Source organism: Salarias fasciatus, chromosome 19 (genome assembly GCF_902148845.1).
Source record: "Salarias fasciatus chromosome 19, fSalaFa1.1, whole genome shotgun sequence".
Lineage (NCBI taxonomy): Eukaryota > Metazoa > Chordata > Actinopteri > Blenniiformes > Blenniidae > Salarias > Salarias fasciatus.
This window is the reverse complement of record NC_043763.1, coordinates 23,404,071-23,420,132: the sequence shown is the minus strand read 5'-3', so window position 1 is coordinate 23,420,132 and position 16,062 is coordinate 23,404,071. Positions and strand designations below refer to the sequence as shown.

The window sequence follows — 16,062 nt, the reverse complement described above, 5'->3', positions numbered from 1 at the left end:
TACTGGAGAGTTTCATCCAAAGGTTCGAGTGGAAAAGAAGAAGAAATCTAAAACAAAAAGAGGGAGGTTGTTGTTTGTTAGTTTGTTTTTGTGTGAACCGACACCTCCGCTCGCCCCCGGTGCTTCACGGGTGACTGTGGGAGCGAACAGCGCGCACGAGGCGCTGCGAGCAGGCGCGTGAGGAGAGACGACCGCCGGGACCATGATCAGGATCTTCCCGGATTTCAGCGTGCAGGTGACGGCCTCCGCGGCGGGGGGAGCCGGGGCTGGAGGCGGCGGAGGCGGCGGCGGAGGAGGCGGCGGCGGAGGCGGGATGGTGGCCGGACCCCCGGTGGGTCGGGTCCCGGTGCCGGTGCCCGGAGCCACCAACGGGACGCCGCAGAGCGTGCAGGGCATCACCGCCTACCAGCAGAGGTACGTCCAGCAGGGGGGGGGGGGGGGGGGGGGGGGGGGAACCTGTAGGACCTGTAGCTGCGGCAGAGTTCAGTCTGACCCGCGAAGTGTCACAACTCCGTCTGGAGCGTCAGTGTGATGGAATGTTAGAAAATCCAAGCAGTGAATCGATTGAATAATTGTGGGATCTTCACAGATCTCCAGCTTCTGGGCATCTCTTACTCAGTGGACACTTTTTATTCTTTTTTTTTTTTTCTTTCGTTTGATATTTTCTTAAAGAGCCTTTGGAGGCAGATTATCAGCTGGTGTTTGAAGCGGAGCTCCAGAAGTCAGGTCTGGCGCTCCGACTCGCTTTCATCGTCTCCAGCCAAAGCAGAGAAATGTCACCAAAATCTGGCCTTTTCCTCACTTTCTTCACTCTGCTTTTTCATCCAGCCTGAGAGGGGAAAAAAAGAGGATGTAGTTTCTGTGATGCTTCATGAGAAGCTTCAAGTCAACAGTTTGTTTTTGGGATTATTTTACAAAGTGTGTGTGTGTGTGAACGAGAGTGTGTGAGAGATCTGAGGAAAAAGGTTGAGCCGTGGAGGTGAATCGCAGGTAAAAAAACCGAAGTCGTGTGAATTCAGTAGAAATGTAGGAGCGTTTTAGGCGGATCCCAGGAGGAGAAATGTGGGCAAAGCTGTGAATTCCAGCCGGGGTTTGTGGAGACGGCCGCCGGGTGTGTTCTGCCTCCTGCCCCGCTCCGGGGCCCAATGATTGCCTCCCTGTCCGGCCGCTCGGTAGGGTTGTTTTTTCTAATCATGTGGACCTGTGGGGGGCTACAGCACACACACACACACACACACGCACACAGTGTGTGTGTGTGTGTGTGTGTGTGTGTGAAGTCTAAAAGCTATAGGGAGCAAACAGGACATAAATCAGAGCTCGGGCCTCTGAGAGCACAGGGAGAGTCTCAGCCTTCTAAAGCAACAAATACCGGGAGAAGAAGGGCCGTATTGTTATTTAAAGCGGGGCTCCGGGGCTCACGCGGACCCCCAGGACCCCCCGTACGGACCCCTCCCCTCCGTACGGACCCCTCCCCTCCGTACGGACCCCCACAGGGACCCCCAGGACCCCGTACCGACCGACGGCTGCTCGCTGTGAGGATTAGGAGTCTCTGTGTGACTCGCTGTCAGACCCGGACCGTGTAACCCATCAGCGGAGGGCCGCGTCCCCCTGTCTCCCCTCCTCGTCCTCCCCGTCCCCCCGTCTCCCCTCCTCGTCCCCCCGTCCCCCTCTCCTCTCCTCCATACATAATGTTTCCCCAACAAACAGCTGGGAGCTAATATGTTTATACATTCCGCTCCATTATCCCCGTCGCCTCCGTTTGGCTGCGCTCGGTAAGCGGAGCCGAGACACGCCGAGTCCCCGCGTCCGCAGCGGACAGACGGACCGGACCCGCTCGTCCTCACGCCCGCCGCCACAGACTCGGGGTCAAACCCGTGACCTTTCAGGGAAGCAGCGGCGGCGCAGAGGAAATCATCCCAGACGACAGAGTGACGTCTTCAGAGATTCCTCCAGCCGCTGTCAAACTGTCGCCCACATTTAACCCCCCCACCCCCGATACCCGCACGTGTTGATCGGCGGACGCCAGATGCCCCCTTAACCCCCCCTGAACCCCACCCCCACCTTCTCATTTCCCGCCTGTAACCCGGTGTTTGTGTGGAGAATACCCAGCATGCCTTTGACCTTGACATTGGTACAGATGAGGGGAGGCTTTCCAGGCTTCCAAGGCTTCATCACACAGCACAGCCATTAGGTTACAATGAATTATACATCACACACACACACTCACACACACGCATTAAAAAAAGAAAGGAATTTAAATGAATGTTAAAGGAGGAAAAGAAAGAAAGAAGCAAGGCGATTGTTCCTGTTGGAGGATAATGAGCCGTGCTGACGTGCAAACATCAAAGTCTGCAGGAGAATTTATCTTAATGTTGCAAATGTTTTAAATACAATTATCGTTACGTCTTTTTTTTGTAAATTCTAAATAAATTTCTCGCAATCATCACCTGGTTAGGAGAGAAAATAACGCAGCAGGACGGAGGAAAAAAGTTAGGATTTCATGTGTGACATTGTGATGTGTTTATTATGAAGATGGAGGAGGAAGAGGAGGAGGAGGAGGAGGAAGAGTGCAGGTGCAAACATCTGATTTACACTCAAATAAATCAGCCTTCATCCTCCGAGTGCAGCCTCTCCTCTCCTCCTCCTCTTTTCTTCTTTTTTTTTTTTAACGGGAATTTGGATGAAATCCTTCAAGCAACCTGTAATACAGGAAGAGGAGGGGGTAAACACACACACACACACACACACACACACACACACACACACACACACACACACACACACACACACACACACACACACACACACACACACACACACACACACACACACACACACACAAAACTGACTCCAACTGCATCTGAGCGGCGTTGTTGCGCCGGGCTGGAGAAAATACCGGAGATGTGGTGTCCTTTCTTTTTTTTTTTTTTTTTTACTGTCAGCAGCAGCCAGAGGAGGGAAATGCTCCGGAGCTCCACACACACTTCCCCCGCACAGAGACGCTCCGCCGCGGGGGGATTTCACCGTTTCACCGGGGATGTAGGCGCTGCGGCGGACGCGACAATGTAAAGATTTGACGCACGGGAGCGCACGCAGGAAATTCCTCTGTGGTGCCAAAAACGCCGTGAGAGAGAGAGAGAGAGGCAGAGAGAGAGAGAGGAGGAGAGAGAGAGAGAGGGAGGGAGAGAGACAGCGGGATCTGAGAGCCATCCACCCCGGGTTCCCCCTCACGCCGCTCGGCGTGCCCGCGCTGCAGCAGCCGGTCCCCGGTCCCGGTCCCCGCCTCCAGCACCAGCAGCACCGGCACCACCGGGTCTCCACGCTCCTGACGAGGACAGACGCGAGCACGGGACGCACGCCACGCCACGCACGCCACGCACACGCTCGCTCACGCGCTCTCATGGCTTTTGTCTTAACACGCCGACCATGACGCATTGCTGTCGGGGCGCCGCGCGCCGCCGCCGCTCCGCGTGAGCCCCGCCGAGACAGAAAGTAAGAAATCAGAATAATTGTTGCAGGAAGATGGCGCCCACCAAGCCGAGCATCCAGCAGGACCCGACGCGCAGAGAACGGTAACGGGGCTCGGATTTCTCCTCCTCCTCTTCCTCCTCCGCCTCCTCTTCCTCCCTGCATGCTCCCAGCCGCGCCGCGCCGCGCCGCGCCGCGCCGCCGCTCCTCGCGCCGCCCCGCCGCCGATTCTCCGCCTGGAGAATAAAACACTGCTCCCCTTTCCAGAGGAGAGTCTGGGTGTGCGTGCGTGCGTGCGTGCGCGCCTCTGTGTGTGTGTGTGTGTGTGTGTGTGTGTGGGTAACAGGTCTGTTCAAACAGATGACTCTCTTCTCTTTTTTCTGCTCTTTTCTCGCCTCCTGCATGCATGTGTGATGCACCTGCACGTGCACAGGCGCGTGCACGCCCTGCTGTTGACGCTCCAAGCCATGAAGGGGTGTGTGTGTGTGTGTGTGTGTGTGTAGGTAAACATATGCTGCCATATGTGTGTATGTGAGAGAACAGGTTGCCCTCGTGTGTATAGATGTGTGTGTGTGTGTGTGTGTGTGTGTGTGAGAGAGAGACCAAAGCATCAAACAGGAAGTTTTAGAGGTGGAAGGTCATGACCTCCGCTGGAAGACATGGATGTGTGTGAGCGCGCGTGCGTGTGGCCGATGTGTGGAGTTTCTGCTCGGAGCTGAAATCTGCCTGCAGCCTTCAGACCTGTTGATTATTGTGAAGACGGCTGCTCAGAGGAGGATCACATGTCTCTGCTCTCACCTGTTGACGAAGGGAAGACACACACACACACACACACACACACACACACACACACACACACACACACGCACCCTCCCCTGCTGTCTTAATCATCTAGTGATCTTGTAATTCTTCCTTCTGTTGGTGAATCGGTGTCTTGGAGGTTTGTGTTTTCATGATGAACACTTCAGACTTTGTGACTTGAATCCAGACGGAAGGACGACTTGATGGGATTATTCCGTTTTATGGTTTTTTTAACAGGATGTTTTTGGTTTTTACATAGTTTTTTTGTGCAGATTTGAGTTATTTTGATGCTGATTCTGATTCTAAATCTGCAAAATGAGCTTTTAATAATAACGATGAAATAGTCTTCTAGAAAGTTATACTTTAGCCCAAATTTCAGTGCAGGATCACAAAGTTTTTTGGTGTTTTAAAGCTTCATATTTTCTTATTTTTACATATTTTAGTGCATTTTTCAGTTATTTTAATGGTGACTAGACATCTGCAAAATGTCATCAAATTCATCTTTTGACAAATTGTGTTGTATTTTTTTGTGCAAAGTGAAATGTAGTTTTTTTCAGTTTTTCTGTGTTGCAGCATCTGAGGAGAGATTTTTTTGCTTTGATTTATTTCAAATCTGATCGAAGCAGTGATTTTATTCATATTTCTACAGTGAAAACGTTCCATAAAATAGAAAGTTTACACACAGAAACTTGTGAAAGACGAAGCTGTCTGGATTTAAACCTCCTGTCAATACGAAGTGTGAACCGAATCAATCACTTCCTCTCAAAAACAATCATTTCATTTCACTTTTTAGCCCCAGATATCATTTAAATTGAATTATTTGTCTAGAAATTCGACCTCTTTCCTAATGAAATGAAGCATTTGGTCTTTTTAGAGAGATTTATGTCAAATGGTGCGACATTAGCAGAGATTTTTTTAATCCTTTTGTGTCAGTTTGAGATGTTTAAAAGTCATTTATATTTGGTCCTTTGTGTTCAGTTTGAATTGTGTGGTGATTACACTGCTTCTTTGTAAAAGTCAGACAATGACAATTCAGTTTGATTAAAAAAAAAAATCAACCTTTTTTTAGGAGTTATTGGATTTTCTGCTAAACTTAAATGGAAATGATTGATTGTCGTTTTTTGTACCAATATTTTCCAGTTATTTCTGTCAGTGTTAAACGCTGATTGTGTGGGACGCTCTGGGCTGGTTTGTGGTTTGAAATCTGTCTGCAGAGCTCAGGGTGAGATCGCTCTGTGGCACCAAGTGGAGTTTTTGAGCATTTTGATGGGATTTTGTGTTTGTTTTCTCCTCATTTCTGAGGCTGGAAGACACTTTTTATGATTATTACTTTTAAAACTCTGTCTTGTCTTAAACATGTTGTCATTTTGAGTTTTTTTCTCCACAGCTGGAGGTCATTCAGAGGTCAAACAGCAGCTCACACTGCAGAAAGTTAGAATTGAAGCTCATGTAAAGCTGGTTTTTTCTGTGTGTGTGTGTGTGTGTGTGTGTGTGTGTGTGTGTGTGTGTGTGTGTGTGTGTGTGTGTGTGTGTGTGTGTGTGTGTGTGTGTTCACTCAGATCTTCAGTTTTGATGGATTTTATCAGCTTATCATCAAACCGCCGGCCTGCGTCTGACACACACACACACACACACACACACACACACACACACACACACACACACACACACACACACAGTAGAAGTGAGCCAGAAGAGGCTCGTTTTATTGTTGGTTTGTTGAATTTTGTCTCCAAATGAAACAAATAGAAAACGTTTCTTCTTCTCGTCACGTCCGGATTCATTTCTCTTCTCCCGTCGTCCTGCAGCCTTTTACTGCATTTTACATCCTCTTATGTTCTTTTCTTTTTCGTTTTTTGATTATCGGCAGTTCCACGCGTTCACCTTCCTGATGGTTTTGTCTGTTTGTGCTGCCGCGCTGTTAGCATCTTTTTGAAAGGCAGCACAGAGTGGAGTTAAGAGTTAGTTTTACGTTTTTGTGACTGAGAAAAAAGTTAAAATAAGTTCTCGCATCACTCTGAGAGGAGTGTTGATCCTATAAGTGAGTTTTACAATAATTCTAGTGAAGCAGAACTTCTTCCAATCAATCTTTTGCCCTCAGAAATCTTAGTTGCTGGTATATTGTACTCTTGGTGTTTTCACAACACAGAAATAGCAATGAAAGTATCAGTCAGGAGAGTATCGGCGTCGGTCGATACTGAAATCTGAGAAATTGAATCCGTATTGTGAGTCAAAGTCTGATCAGGACATCGCTGAAAAAGATTTAGATCAAAAGAAAACAATGAAATAATGTCAGTGAAAAAGCTTTTAACAAGAGTTAGAGGTTAAACTAAAATGATATGTGAAAGATTTTAAAATAAGTTTCAAAAAACACCCCGTAGTTTTAAAAATACTAAGAGTTCAAATCATTAACAAGTTTTTATTGGTGAAAAAAAACCCACACAACTTATCTGATAAATCACTATGAATTCAAATAAGATAAAATCATAGAATAACAAAAAAATGAAGTGAAAGTAGCTGAAGAAAAACAAATGGATGAAAGGAGTCATAATAATAGTAAATCTTCCTCTTCTTCATTTGGTGCCTCAGTCAGATTTACAGAGTGTCCCTGAATGCACCACAAAGGTTCCCAGCTGGGAATGCAGTAGATTTCTCCTCGATTTCCATCCATCCATCCATCCATCCATCCATCCATCCACCAAAACATCCACTCATCCTCCATCCATTTCATCCCTTCATTCAGAGAGCGTCATGGCCGACAGAGGAGGAGGATGATGGAGCGATGATGAAGACTGTGCGAGGTAGGGGTAGGAGGAGAAAGAAGAAAGATGTGGATTCATTAGTCCTTCAGAAAAGTAACTCGTGTGAAAGTAACTGTAAGTTCCAGAAGAACAAAGTAACTAGTGACTCCATTAGTTACTTTAGTAACTAGTTATTTTTCGGTTGCTGAATTAAAGGGAACGAGTGGTTTGAGGAAGTGAGCAGCTGGTTACTTAGAGACGAATCTGAGCGAGAGACAGCGAGTGGCGAGCGGCGGAGGAAGCCACCTGATTGGCTCTCGAGAGCGAGGAGGGATCAAACTCATCCAGGCTGCAGAAGAGGCTCTCACAGCCCCGCGGGGGGCGCTTGGTTCGCTGCCCCGGAGGAGGCAGGCGGGTGGGAACACCTGCCTGATTGCTCAGAGCCAGACCCCGTGTGTGTGTGTGTGTGTGTGTGTGTGTGTGTGTGTGTGTGTGTGTGTGTGTGTGTGTGTGTGTGTGTGTGTGTGTGTGTGTGTGTGTGTGTGTGTGTGTGTAATCCAGTCCACATCCATCGAACACGTCTCCTCACTGGAAGGTTCTGTGAAACACGAACACCTCAGGTTGGAGATTTTATCCCGTCAAATATTTACTGATATTTATTGACTTGACGATTGATCAGCAGACTGAGACTGAAGGTGAATCGACACATTTTAACCGGGACGTTTCAGGAAATGTTGAAAAAGCTGCAGAAACATGAATTTCCATCATTTTTTCTGTGGTTTCTGATGATGTGAAACAGTATCTCAACCCTTTATTTATGTCTGTTTCTTTATTTTATGTTTTTAATCTGCTCTTTTGTGTGATACTCGGTGGTTTCTGATGTTTGCTCGTTTCTATGATTGTTTTTTGAGATTTAATAGGTATTTAGTTAAAGGTATAATGCACGATTTTTTAGCCAATGAATGGCGTGGTGATAGCCTCAGCTATTGGTCCTCCGACATGTCAATCACGCTGAAGAAATGCTTGCGTCACGCCGCCAAGCGCGCTCGTAGGAGCAGCAGAGCAGGGAGGATGATCTGGCGCATGCGCGTTTTCAAAAAGCGGGTAACAGACGTTTGGCTTCGACTACTTCGAGAAAATCCTCCTTTATACCTTTAAGTTGCATAATTTTTAGATTTCTGTTGTTTTTCTTTGATTTTAATGAATTGTTTTTTGGGATATATTTTCACTTTTTTAAGATGTTCATGTTCATTTCTCAGCAGTTTGGGATTTTGGTCAGAGATTTGGAAATTTCTGTAACTCTGATGGATTTTCTGTGTTTTGGTTTCATCATATTTTGGGGAGTTTCGAGGTTTATTTTTCAAAAATTTTCATCCTTTATTTTTTTGGGGTGGGTTTCCATAGTTTTTCTTGGTTTTATTGTGGTTTCATCTGATTTTCTTGCCTTTAATCATTGGATGTTAGATTTTGTGAGGTTTTGGTGGCGTTTTGTGATTTTCTTGAGATCTGTCTTTTCTTCCAATCTCTTGGTCATGTTTGGAAGTTGTTTTGTGGGATTGTTGTGGTTGATATTGTAGTTTTTGTGGGTTTCATTAGATGTTTTGTCTATTTTCTGAGGTTTTCTTGGCCTGTGAGTGTAGAAACTCAACAGCAGATCAAGAAACTAGCAAACAAATCAGTTTGTTGGATTAAGTTTGTTCTGTGGTCATTTTTTTGGTTTTTGTTTTGTTTTTCTCTTAATTTCTTGCACTTTTTTCAGTGGTTGTTAGTGGTGTTTGGAGGTTTTGGTGTGTGTTTTTTTTCTTGGTTTTTGTCTGTTTGGACGTTGTGTGGATTTTTGTCATTAACTTGACTGCTTTTGGTGGTTTTTATGTAGATTGAGGGTTTGTTTGTGTATTTTTGGATTCCTTTGAGATTATTGTTCTTTCTTCTTAACATTTATTGCGGTTTCATTTGAGTGTGATTGTGTTTTTTTTTACTGTTTTTCTTGTCTATCAGTGGCTGTTGTTGAAGAACTTTGTGAGGTCTTGGTAGCATTTGGTGGTTTTTGTGTCGGTTGGGTGTTTGATCATGGTTTTTGGTTTTTCTCTGAGGTTTCCTCAGGCTGTGAGTGTCGAAGCCCGGCGGCAGACCAACCTGCTGCTGTCTGCAAAACAGGAAATGGGAAGAAAACAAAGTTAGCAGCGTTGAGTTTGCCTCCTGCGGTGGCGTTGCGGCGGTTTTTGTGTGTCTGCGAGAGGAAACGGAATAAAAAGCCGGCGCGATGCGTTAAGTTGGGTTGGGAGCGAGGATTTTCCCTCTGTGATTTCAGCAGATTGCTTTTGTCCGGACGTGCTTGTAAACACGGTTATCAGAGAGGGACGGCGTGTCTGCGCTTTGATGTCGCGCTGAAAATTGCTTTCCTTTCTCAAACTGAATTTACATTTGTCTTTGGGAAGAAAAAATGCATAGAAAATGTCTCCGGCCAACAATGGAGGCGGCCGCAGTTTGAGCGTCGTTACCAAATAACAATGTGTAAATTTCCTGACACAGACTCCGGCTCCGTCCCCGATGGAGAAATGTATGAAAATGTAAATGATGGTGGAGGCATTTTTTACCCGGCCGGAACAAACATGTTGTTAGTTGTTTCTTCATTTTCCCCAAAGTGATGTTGTTTTTACCAGATATATTTCCAACCTATATGCAATTTGTTGTTGCTTTTTTTTGTTGTTTCTTTCTGTTTAAAACACTTGTTTGTCTTGTTGCTGTGTGACGTGACTCACATTTCTGGATGTGGTTTAGGTTTTTTTTTTTTCCCCCCCCCCCCCCATAAAGATGGAAACAAAAGCTGAAAATATGAAACTGCCGAGTTTCAGAATCATCATTTAATGACAGGAAGTATCTCAGGTCGGCCGTAATGAAGGCTTCTTTAAACGACGGTGTTTTTCTTTCCTGTCCAGAAAAGTTTCACATTCACACGGCACTTTGAAAACGACGCAGTGACCGTGTTGGGCCAGGAGTTGGCGCTGTGGCTGGTTGCTGTGATGAAACCATACGCAGTTGGTGATGTTTCAGAGCGTTTCCCTGTTCAAAAAGTTGTTTTCTGCGACTGGTTATCAGGTGAACAGTCCATCAAAGTCGAGTCTTTTCACTTGAAAACATCCTGTGAATTGGATGAAAGACTGATTGGTTGAAACGTTGCAGTGAAGACGTGGACACGCCCACTATCGCACTGTTCACGTCTGATTTACATTTTAACGTGTGAATCTGACATAAATTTGGACTCCTCCTCCTTCTCCTCCTCTTCCTCCTCCTCCTCTTCCTCCTCCTCCTCCTGGTAGAAGCAGGCTGTAATCAGCTCACCCTGCTGACTCAGCACTTTTCCTCCTCAGACTAATATCTACCTGTCCTTGAAAACACACACTTCAATTATACCCCAGCTCAGACTGACACACACACACACACACACACACACACACCACACACACACACACACACACACACACACACACACACACACACACACACACACACACACACACACACACTCACTCCCCTCTGAGCCCCCCGCTTTATTACTCTGCTATGTTCCTCCTCATCCTCTGGTAGTAAAGTCAACGACCAGGGAGGGAGGGTGAGGGAGGGTGAGGGAGGTCGGGGGGGTTGAGTGCTTCAATATAAAAAAAAAGGTCTCCATGTCTGAGTTGTGTCATCTGCTCAGTTACAGTCACAGAGAAGTAGTGGAGGTACTGAAAGTGAAAAGTAACTGGTTAGTAGTAACTTGTTGGTGTGTTGCTTTGATACATGAGGAGAGACGTAATCAGTTACTTCTTGTGAGAGGAAAAACTAGCTAGCTAGTTGTGAAGTGTTCTTCCTGTGTGATCCTTTATTTTTTTTTTTTCAGAGTTACTCAGAATTACTTCCTGATCTGAATGTTAGTGGGAGGAAGATGCTCTATAATCTGGGCGTGAGGAGGAAGACGCTCTATAATCTGGGTGTGAGGAGGAAGATGCTCTGTAATCTGGGTGTGACGAGAAAGATGCTCTATAATCTGGGTGTGAGAAGGAAGATGCTCTATAATCTGGGTGTGAGGAGAAAGATACTCTATAATCTGGGTGTGAGGAGGAAGATGCTCTATAATCTGAATCTATGGAGGAAGATGCTCTATAATCTGGACGTGAGGAGGAAGACGCTCTATAATCTGGGTGTGAGGAGGAAGATGCTCTGTAATCTGGGTGTGAGGAGAAAGATACTCTATAATCTGGGTGTGAGGAGGAAGATGCTCTATAATCTGGGTGTGAGGAGGAAGATGCTCTATAATCTGGGTGTGAGGAGGAAGATGCTCTATAATCTGGGTGTGAGGAGGAAGATGCTCTATAATCTGAATCTATGGAGGAAGATGCTCTATAATCTGGATGTGAAGCGGAAGATACTCTATAATCTAAATGCTAAAGTGTCACTAAGCTCATTTTTCAGCATAGATGGGATGTTTAAAGTCAACACTGTCTACGGTGCATCATTTATCATGTTTGTCTTTTACAAGGTTATTTTTTTATTCATTTAAACAAAGCAGTGCTGTGGTCTGTATTATAGTTGTTTGAAACTTCATTAGAAATTAAAAGACAAGATAAATAAACATCATAAAAGCTGTAAATGTGATTTTAATGACTGTGTGTGTGTGTGTGTGTGTGTGTGTGTGTGTGTGTGTGTGTGTGTGTGTGTGTGTGTGTGTGTGTGTGTGTGTGTGTGTCCAGCAGTTAAGCCAGGTGCTGTAACATGTAGATTAACCAGATGTTCTCATTGTTGCTTCAACCCCAGGAGGAATTATTCAAAAAATAATTGTGTGTGTGTGTGTGTGTGTGTGTGTGTGTGTCCAGTTGTTAGCACAGGTGTTGCTGCATGACAATTGTTGTTTCTCTCTCTCTGTGATATAATTCGGGCTCGCTTGTCCTTTAATTTCTACATTTCTATTTGTTGCTCCAGGATTCGCCCCCCCCCCTCCTCCTCCTCCTCCTCCTCCACCTCCACCCCCCCTCCTCCTCCTCTGCTGTCATTACCTCCTCTCGTCTCCTCTTTTGCCCCTGGAGGCAGGAAGGAGACCCGGAGGTGAAGTGACTATTGATTATTCTGTGTTGAGGAGGAGGGGAGGCGGGGGTGGGGGATGGGGCTAAAGGATGGGGGGTGGAGGGGCCACCTGGCTGAGGAAGATGTGTGTGAGGGGAAAAGCACAATGAATGTAAGTGAATATGGATGAAGAGACCTGTGTGTGTGTGTGTGTGTGGACAATCCTGTTAAACCTATCAATTATTTTATGAATTTTAATTTAGTTCTTGTTTTAGTTTTTCTATATCGTTTCTCTAATAGTAAAATATTTTAATATTTGACAACATATAACTATATATTATGATTTAAATGCTGACTAAATTTACATGGCGGACAGCCATTCATGGAAAACATTTTTTTCCAAATAAAGTATTTAATACTTTAACGAGGTAGAATCTGGTTGAGTGCAGATCTTGAGTTCTCAGCTGTGTGTGTGTGTGTGTGTGTGTTTGGTCCCTGTCGTGGGAACCGAGGCGGCGACCTTTCGGACTCGGCCGTCTCCGCCACCTTCAGGGCGTTTGGCTCCGCCCCCTCGCCGGCGCTGCTCTTCCATGACGGATCTGCAGCCTGTAATTTCAGGCACGTGTCCTCCAGTTATTGATGTCTGTACTTAGTCGCCCACTTGACTCCTGCCCCCTCACACACACACACACACACACACACACACACACACACACACACACACACACACACACACACACACAGAGGCGGTCCTGTGACTCCTCACCGGGCCTCCACACGCCGCCGCCGCTGCCTCCTCCTCTTTGTCGTCGTCACTCTGTGAAAACTCTGCTAGTTTTATTTAATTCGACGTCTTTGCAGTGTTTCCGACATTTAACCTCTGGTGGATTTTCAGGAATAATTCCTGCTGCGATGAACTTTGTGTTGCGGAATCTTCTGAACGCTGTTGAGTCTCTTTGTTAAAATCTGACGTTAGCTTGAAGCTGGACTTCCAGCTGCTTCTCACTCGCTTCAGTCTGGTTTCAAAGTACTTTCTAATATTAATTTTTTTTAATATGCTTCTCGGCGTGTGCTAGCTTTGGAAGACTTTACTACTTTTGCAGCTTTTTCACGTTAGCTTTAGCCTTGATTTTAGCCTGGTTTCAGACCTTTCACTGGCTTTAGGTTGAATTTTTTCTAGTGTGGGGCGAGTTTTGGTCTGGTTTCCAGTTTGGTTTGTGCTTGATAGCTTTAGACTGAGCTTTGAATGATTTTGGACAGATTTAATGCTTGTTTTGGTCTTTAACTATTGTTAAACCAGCTGTCTGCTAAATTTGCAGTAGCTTCAGGCTACTTTTTTCCCCACTTGATTTCAGGGTACTTTAAGACAGTTAAGTTTACTGTTCGTGTCTTGATGCCATTAAAGTAAAAGCTGCTAGTTTGATTCTGGATTTCAGACCGATCGCAGGTTACCTTCAGATTGCTTTTCGACTAGCTGTTAGCTGGGTTTTAGGAGAAGCTCTGCAGTCATTTGAAGGTATATTTTGGATTTGGGCCAGTTAATTGCTGGTTTTAGGTTAGATCAGCTAGTTTTGGACTGTTTTCATGTTAGTGTTGGGCTTGATTTTGTGGTAGGTTTAGGTTTGCTTTGTAATAGTTTTGGTTTAATTTTGGACTGTTTTCTTGCTAGTTGAAGACGAGCTTTGAACTGGTTTCAAACCTGTTGATCGGCTTCATTTTAGGCTGGTCTTCAGCTATTTTTGAGCTGCTTTGTAGGGATTTTGAATTTGAGTTTGCTTGATTTTTTTAATACCTTGAGATTTTTTCCTTCTTACACTTGTAGAGCTTCTTTGCCAACCAAAGGACCTTCCATGTGGCCTTCTCGGGAGTCCAGCCACTAGATATATCATGGTTAAAAGCCACATATCGTGGTAAGTAGGTTAAGAAAGTGTGTGTGTGGAGGATGATTGGGTGGATCAGTCGTCCCAAACCTTTCATCCTCGGTCAGACTCGACACTTGGGCCGTGACGAGACCTTCACACTTAATCGGCGACGGTTGAAATCCTTCATGTTCCTCTCAGTCCGTGTTCGGTCTGTATTTCTTCCGAGAAGCTCAATGATGGGAACTCGTCTCATGAATAAAATATTAAATGTTTTCGAGCCTGAACAGAAGCTCTCTAATTTCCAGCTGATGTTTCTGTTTTCTGTGTTTTAAGGAAAAAAAAAAAAGTGCTTTTGGTGCAGGATTAAGATTCAGGATCCACACCGTGGCAGCAGGAGTTAGAAAACACCAAGATAAATGTAAATGCATCTCTGGCTCCGCGCCTTCTCTTTGAACGTATCGCCATCAGTGGGAAACGTGCGCTCAGCCATCACAAGAAAAACGCTTTTCTTTGGATGGAATCATCATGTCGACTCACTAAAAGATCAAATTCAAGCTTTCGTCCCCTCATGTGGGACCAGAGTGGAGTGTTTGAAGAAACCAAAGAGGTTGAGGATGTTTCCTTCAGGTGTGAAGAATTTAAATTTTCATTTTAAATAAAGCTACTCAGGACGCTCCAATACTCCACAGAGACGTCATCCATCAGCAACGCCACCCGTAAGAACACGTGCTAAAGAGCTCACACACCAGCAGTGCTACAAACATGATTAAAGTCTGACTGATACACTCATTAACGGCGAGCTCGGGCCCTCGGTCAGAGAACAGTGTGTCGATAGGTGCTCAGCGAGCACTGGGTACTTGGTCTCTGTAAGTAGCTAATGGGTAATACTCGCCATTTTACTCATCCTCTAAAAAAAGTGTTGGTGAAATTGTAAAAATCTACTGTTTCGTACTGAAGTAGTAATTTTGAGTTTCAAACAATGCTATGAAGAAAAGTCATTTTTATAAAGACCCCCGTGTTGAACAGGTGGGATATGTGTAATCTGTTTAAAGAAAGTAGTCTGTTGTAGTCCGTTTAAAAAAAAGAAAATAAATGATTCAGTACGACCCCGAAGCCCCCCCCCCCCGACATACTGTACTCAGAGGGTGTGTGAAGGACCATGTGGGCAGCTGAAGGTATTCCTTAATTTGTAAGCTGTGTGTGTGTGTGTGTGTGTGTGTGTATGTGTATGTGTATGTGTATGTGTATGTGTATGTGTATGTGTATGTGTATGTGTGTGTGTGTGTGTGTGTGTGTGTGTGTGTGTGTGTGTGTGTGTGTGTGTGTGTGTGTGGCCGGTCAGTGGGGGGTTGGGGGGGTTGACACTCTGAGCTCTGTAGTGGAACAAATTGAAAGCCAGGCGAGTATCAATCACTGTGAAGCTGCACTTAATTGTGCTGGACACAGACACACACACATACACGCACACACACACAGTAATGCATTTCAAGGAGAAAACTGAAAGAACTAACTGAAGAGATAACATTTGGGGCGACGAGATTCAGGAAAAGTCTGTTTACATGTTTGTGATTGACATTGTAGTCCCGGTGTGATCTGTATCCGTCGAGTGTAGCACAGGACTATAACAGGTATCTTCTGGGTGTAGTTTGGTTGTAAACTAGTTTTAGCAGGTGTTGTCTTTATGTAGACCAGATGTAATCTGACAGTATCTGTGTTGTCTGTGTGTAGTGCAGGTGTGATCTGGATGCACTCTGTATGTTGTCCAGGTGTAGTCCTGGTGTGGTCGTATGCAGATGTCTTCCAGATGCCATCGACTTCTGGTCTTGAGTGTAGTACAGATGTAGCACAGGCTCGGTCTGGATGTAGCCCTGGCGTCTCCTTGGTGTAGTCTGATTGTAGTCTCTAGGTAGTTTGGCTATAATCCAGATGCAGTTTGGTTTTCCTGCAGTGGAGGAGGCATTCAGTAGTAGCCTCAGTATAGTCTGAATGTGGGTCAAGTGTAGTGTGACTGTAGTTCCGGTGTAGCTCAGGTGTAGTTATTGTGTAGTCTTTTTGTAGTCTGGATGCAGATTGGGTGTTGTGCATTACTTTGTGTTGCAGTGGAATTATTGTTTTGGATTTGCATGTCTAGTTGGGGTGTAGGCTGT

General features: G+C 45.4%; 1 protein-coding gene across 3 annotated transcripts in view; it reads left to right on the top strand.

Annotated features, from left to right (window-relative positions):
• Positions 1 to 200: 200 nt before the first annotated feature.
• The window catches only part of npas3 (neuronal PAS domain protein 3), a 227,106-nt gene continuing 211,244 nt past the window's right edge, over positions 201 to 16,062 (top strand). For 2 of the 3 annotated variants that reach the window (XM_030117196.1, XM_030117195.1), the window contains exon 1: positions 3,322 to 3,572. In XM_030117196.1, coding sequence (XP_029973056.1) covers positions 3,523 to 3,572 — 50 coding nt within the window. In that variant the 5' untranslated portion in view covers positions 3,322 to 3,522. Of the gene's footprint in view, positions 415 to 3,321; positions 3,573 to 16,062 lie in introns of those variants that run through there. The other variant, XM_030117194.1, reaches the window with a different exon arrangement.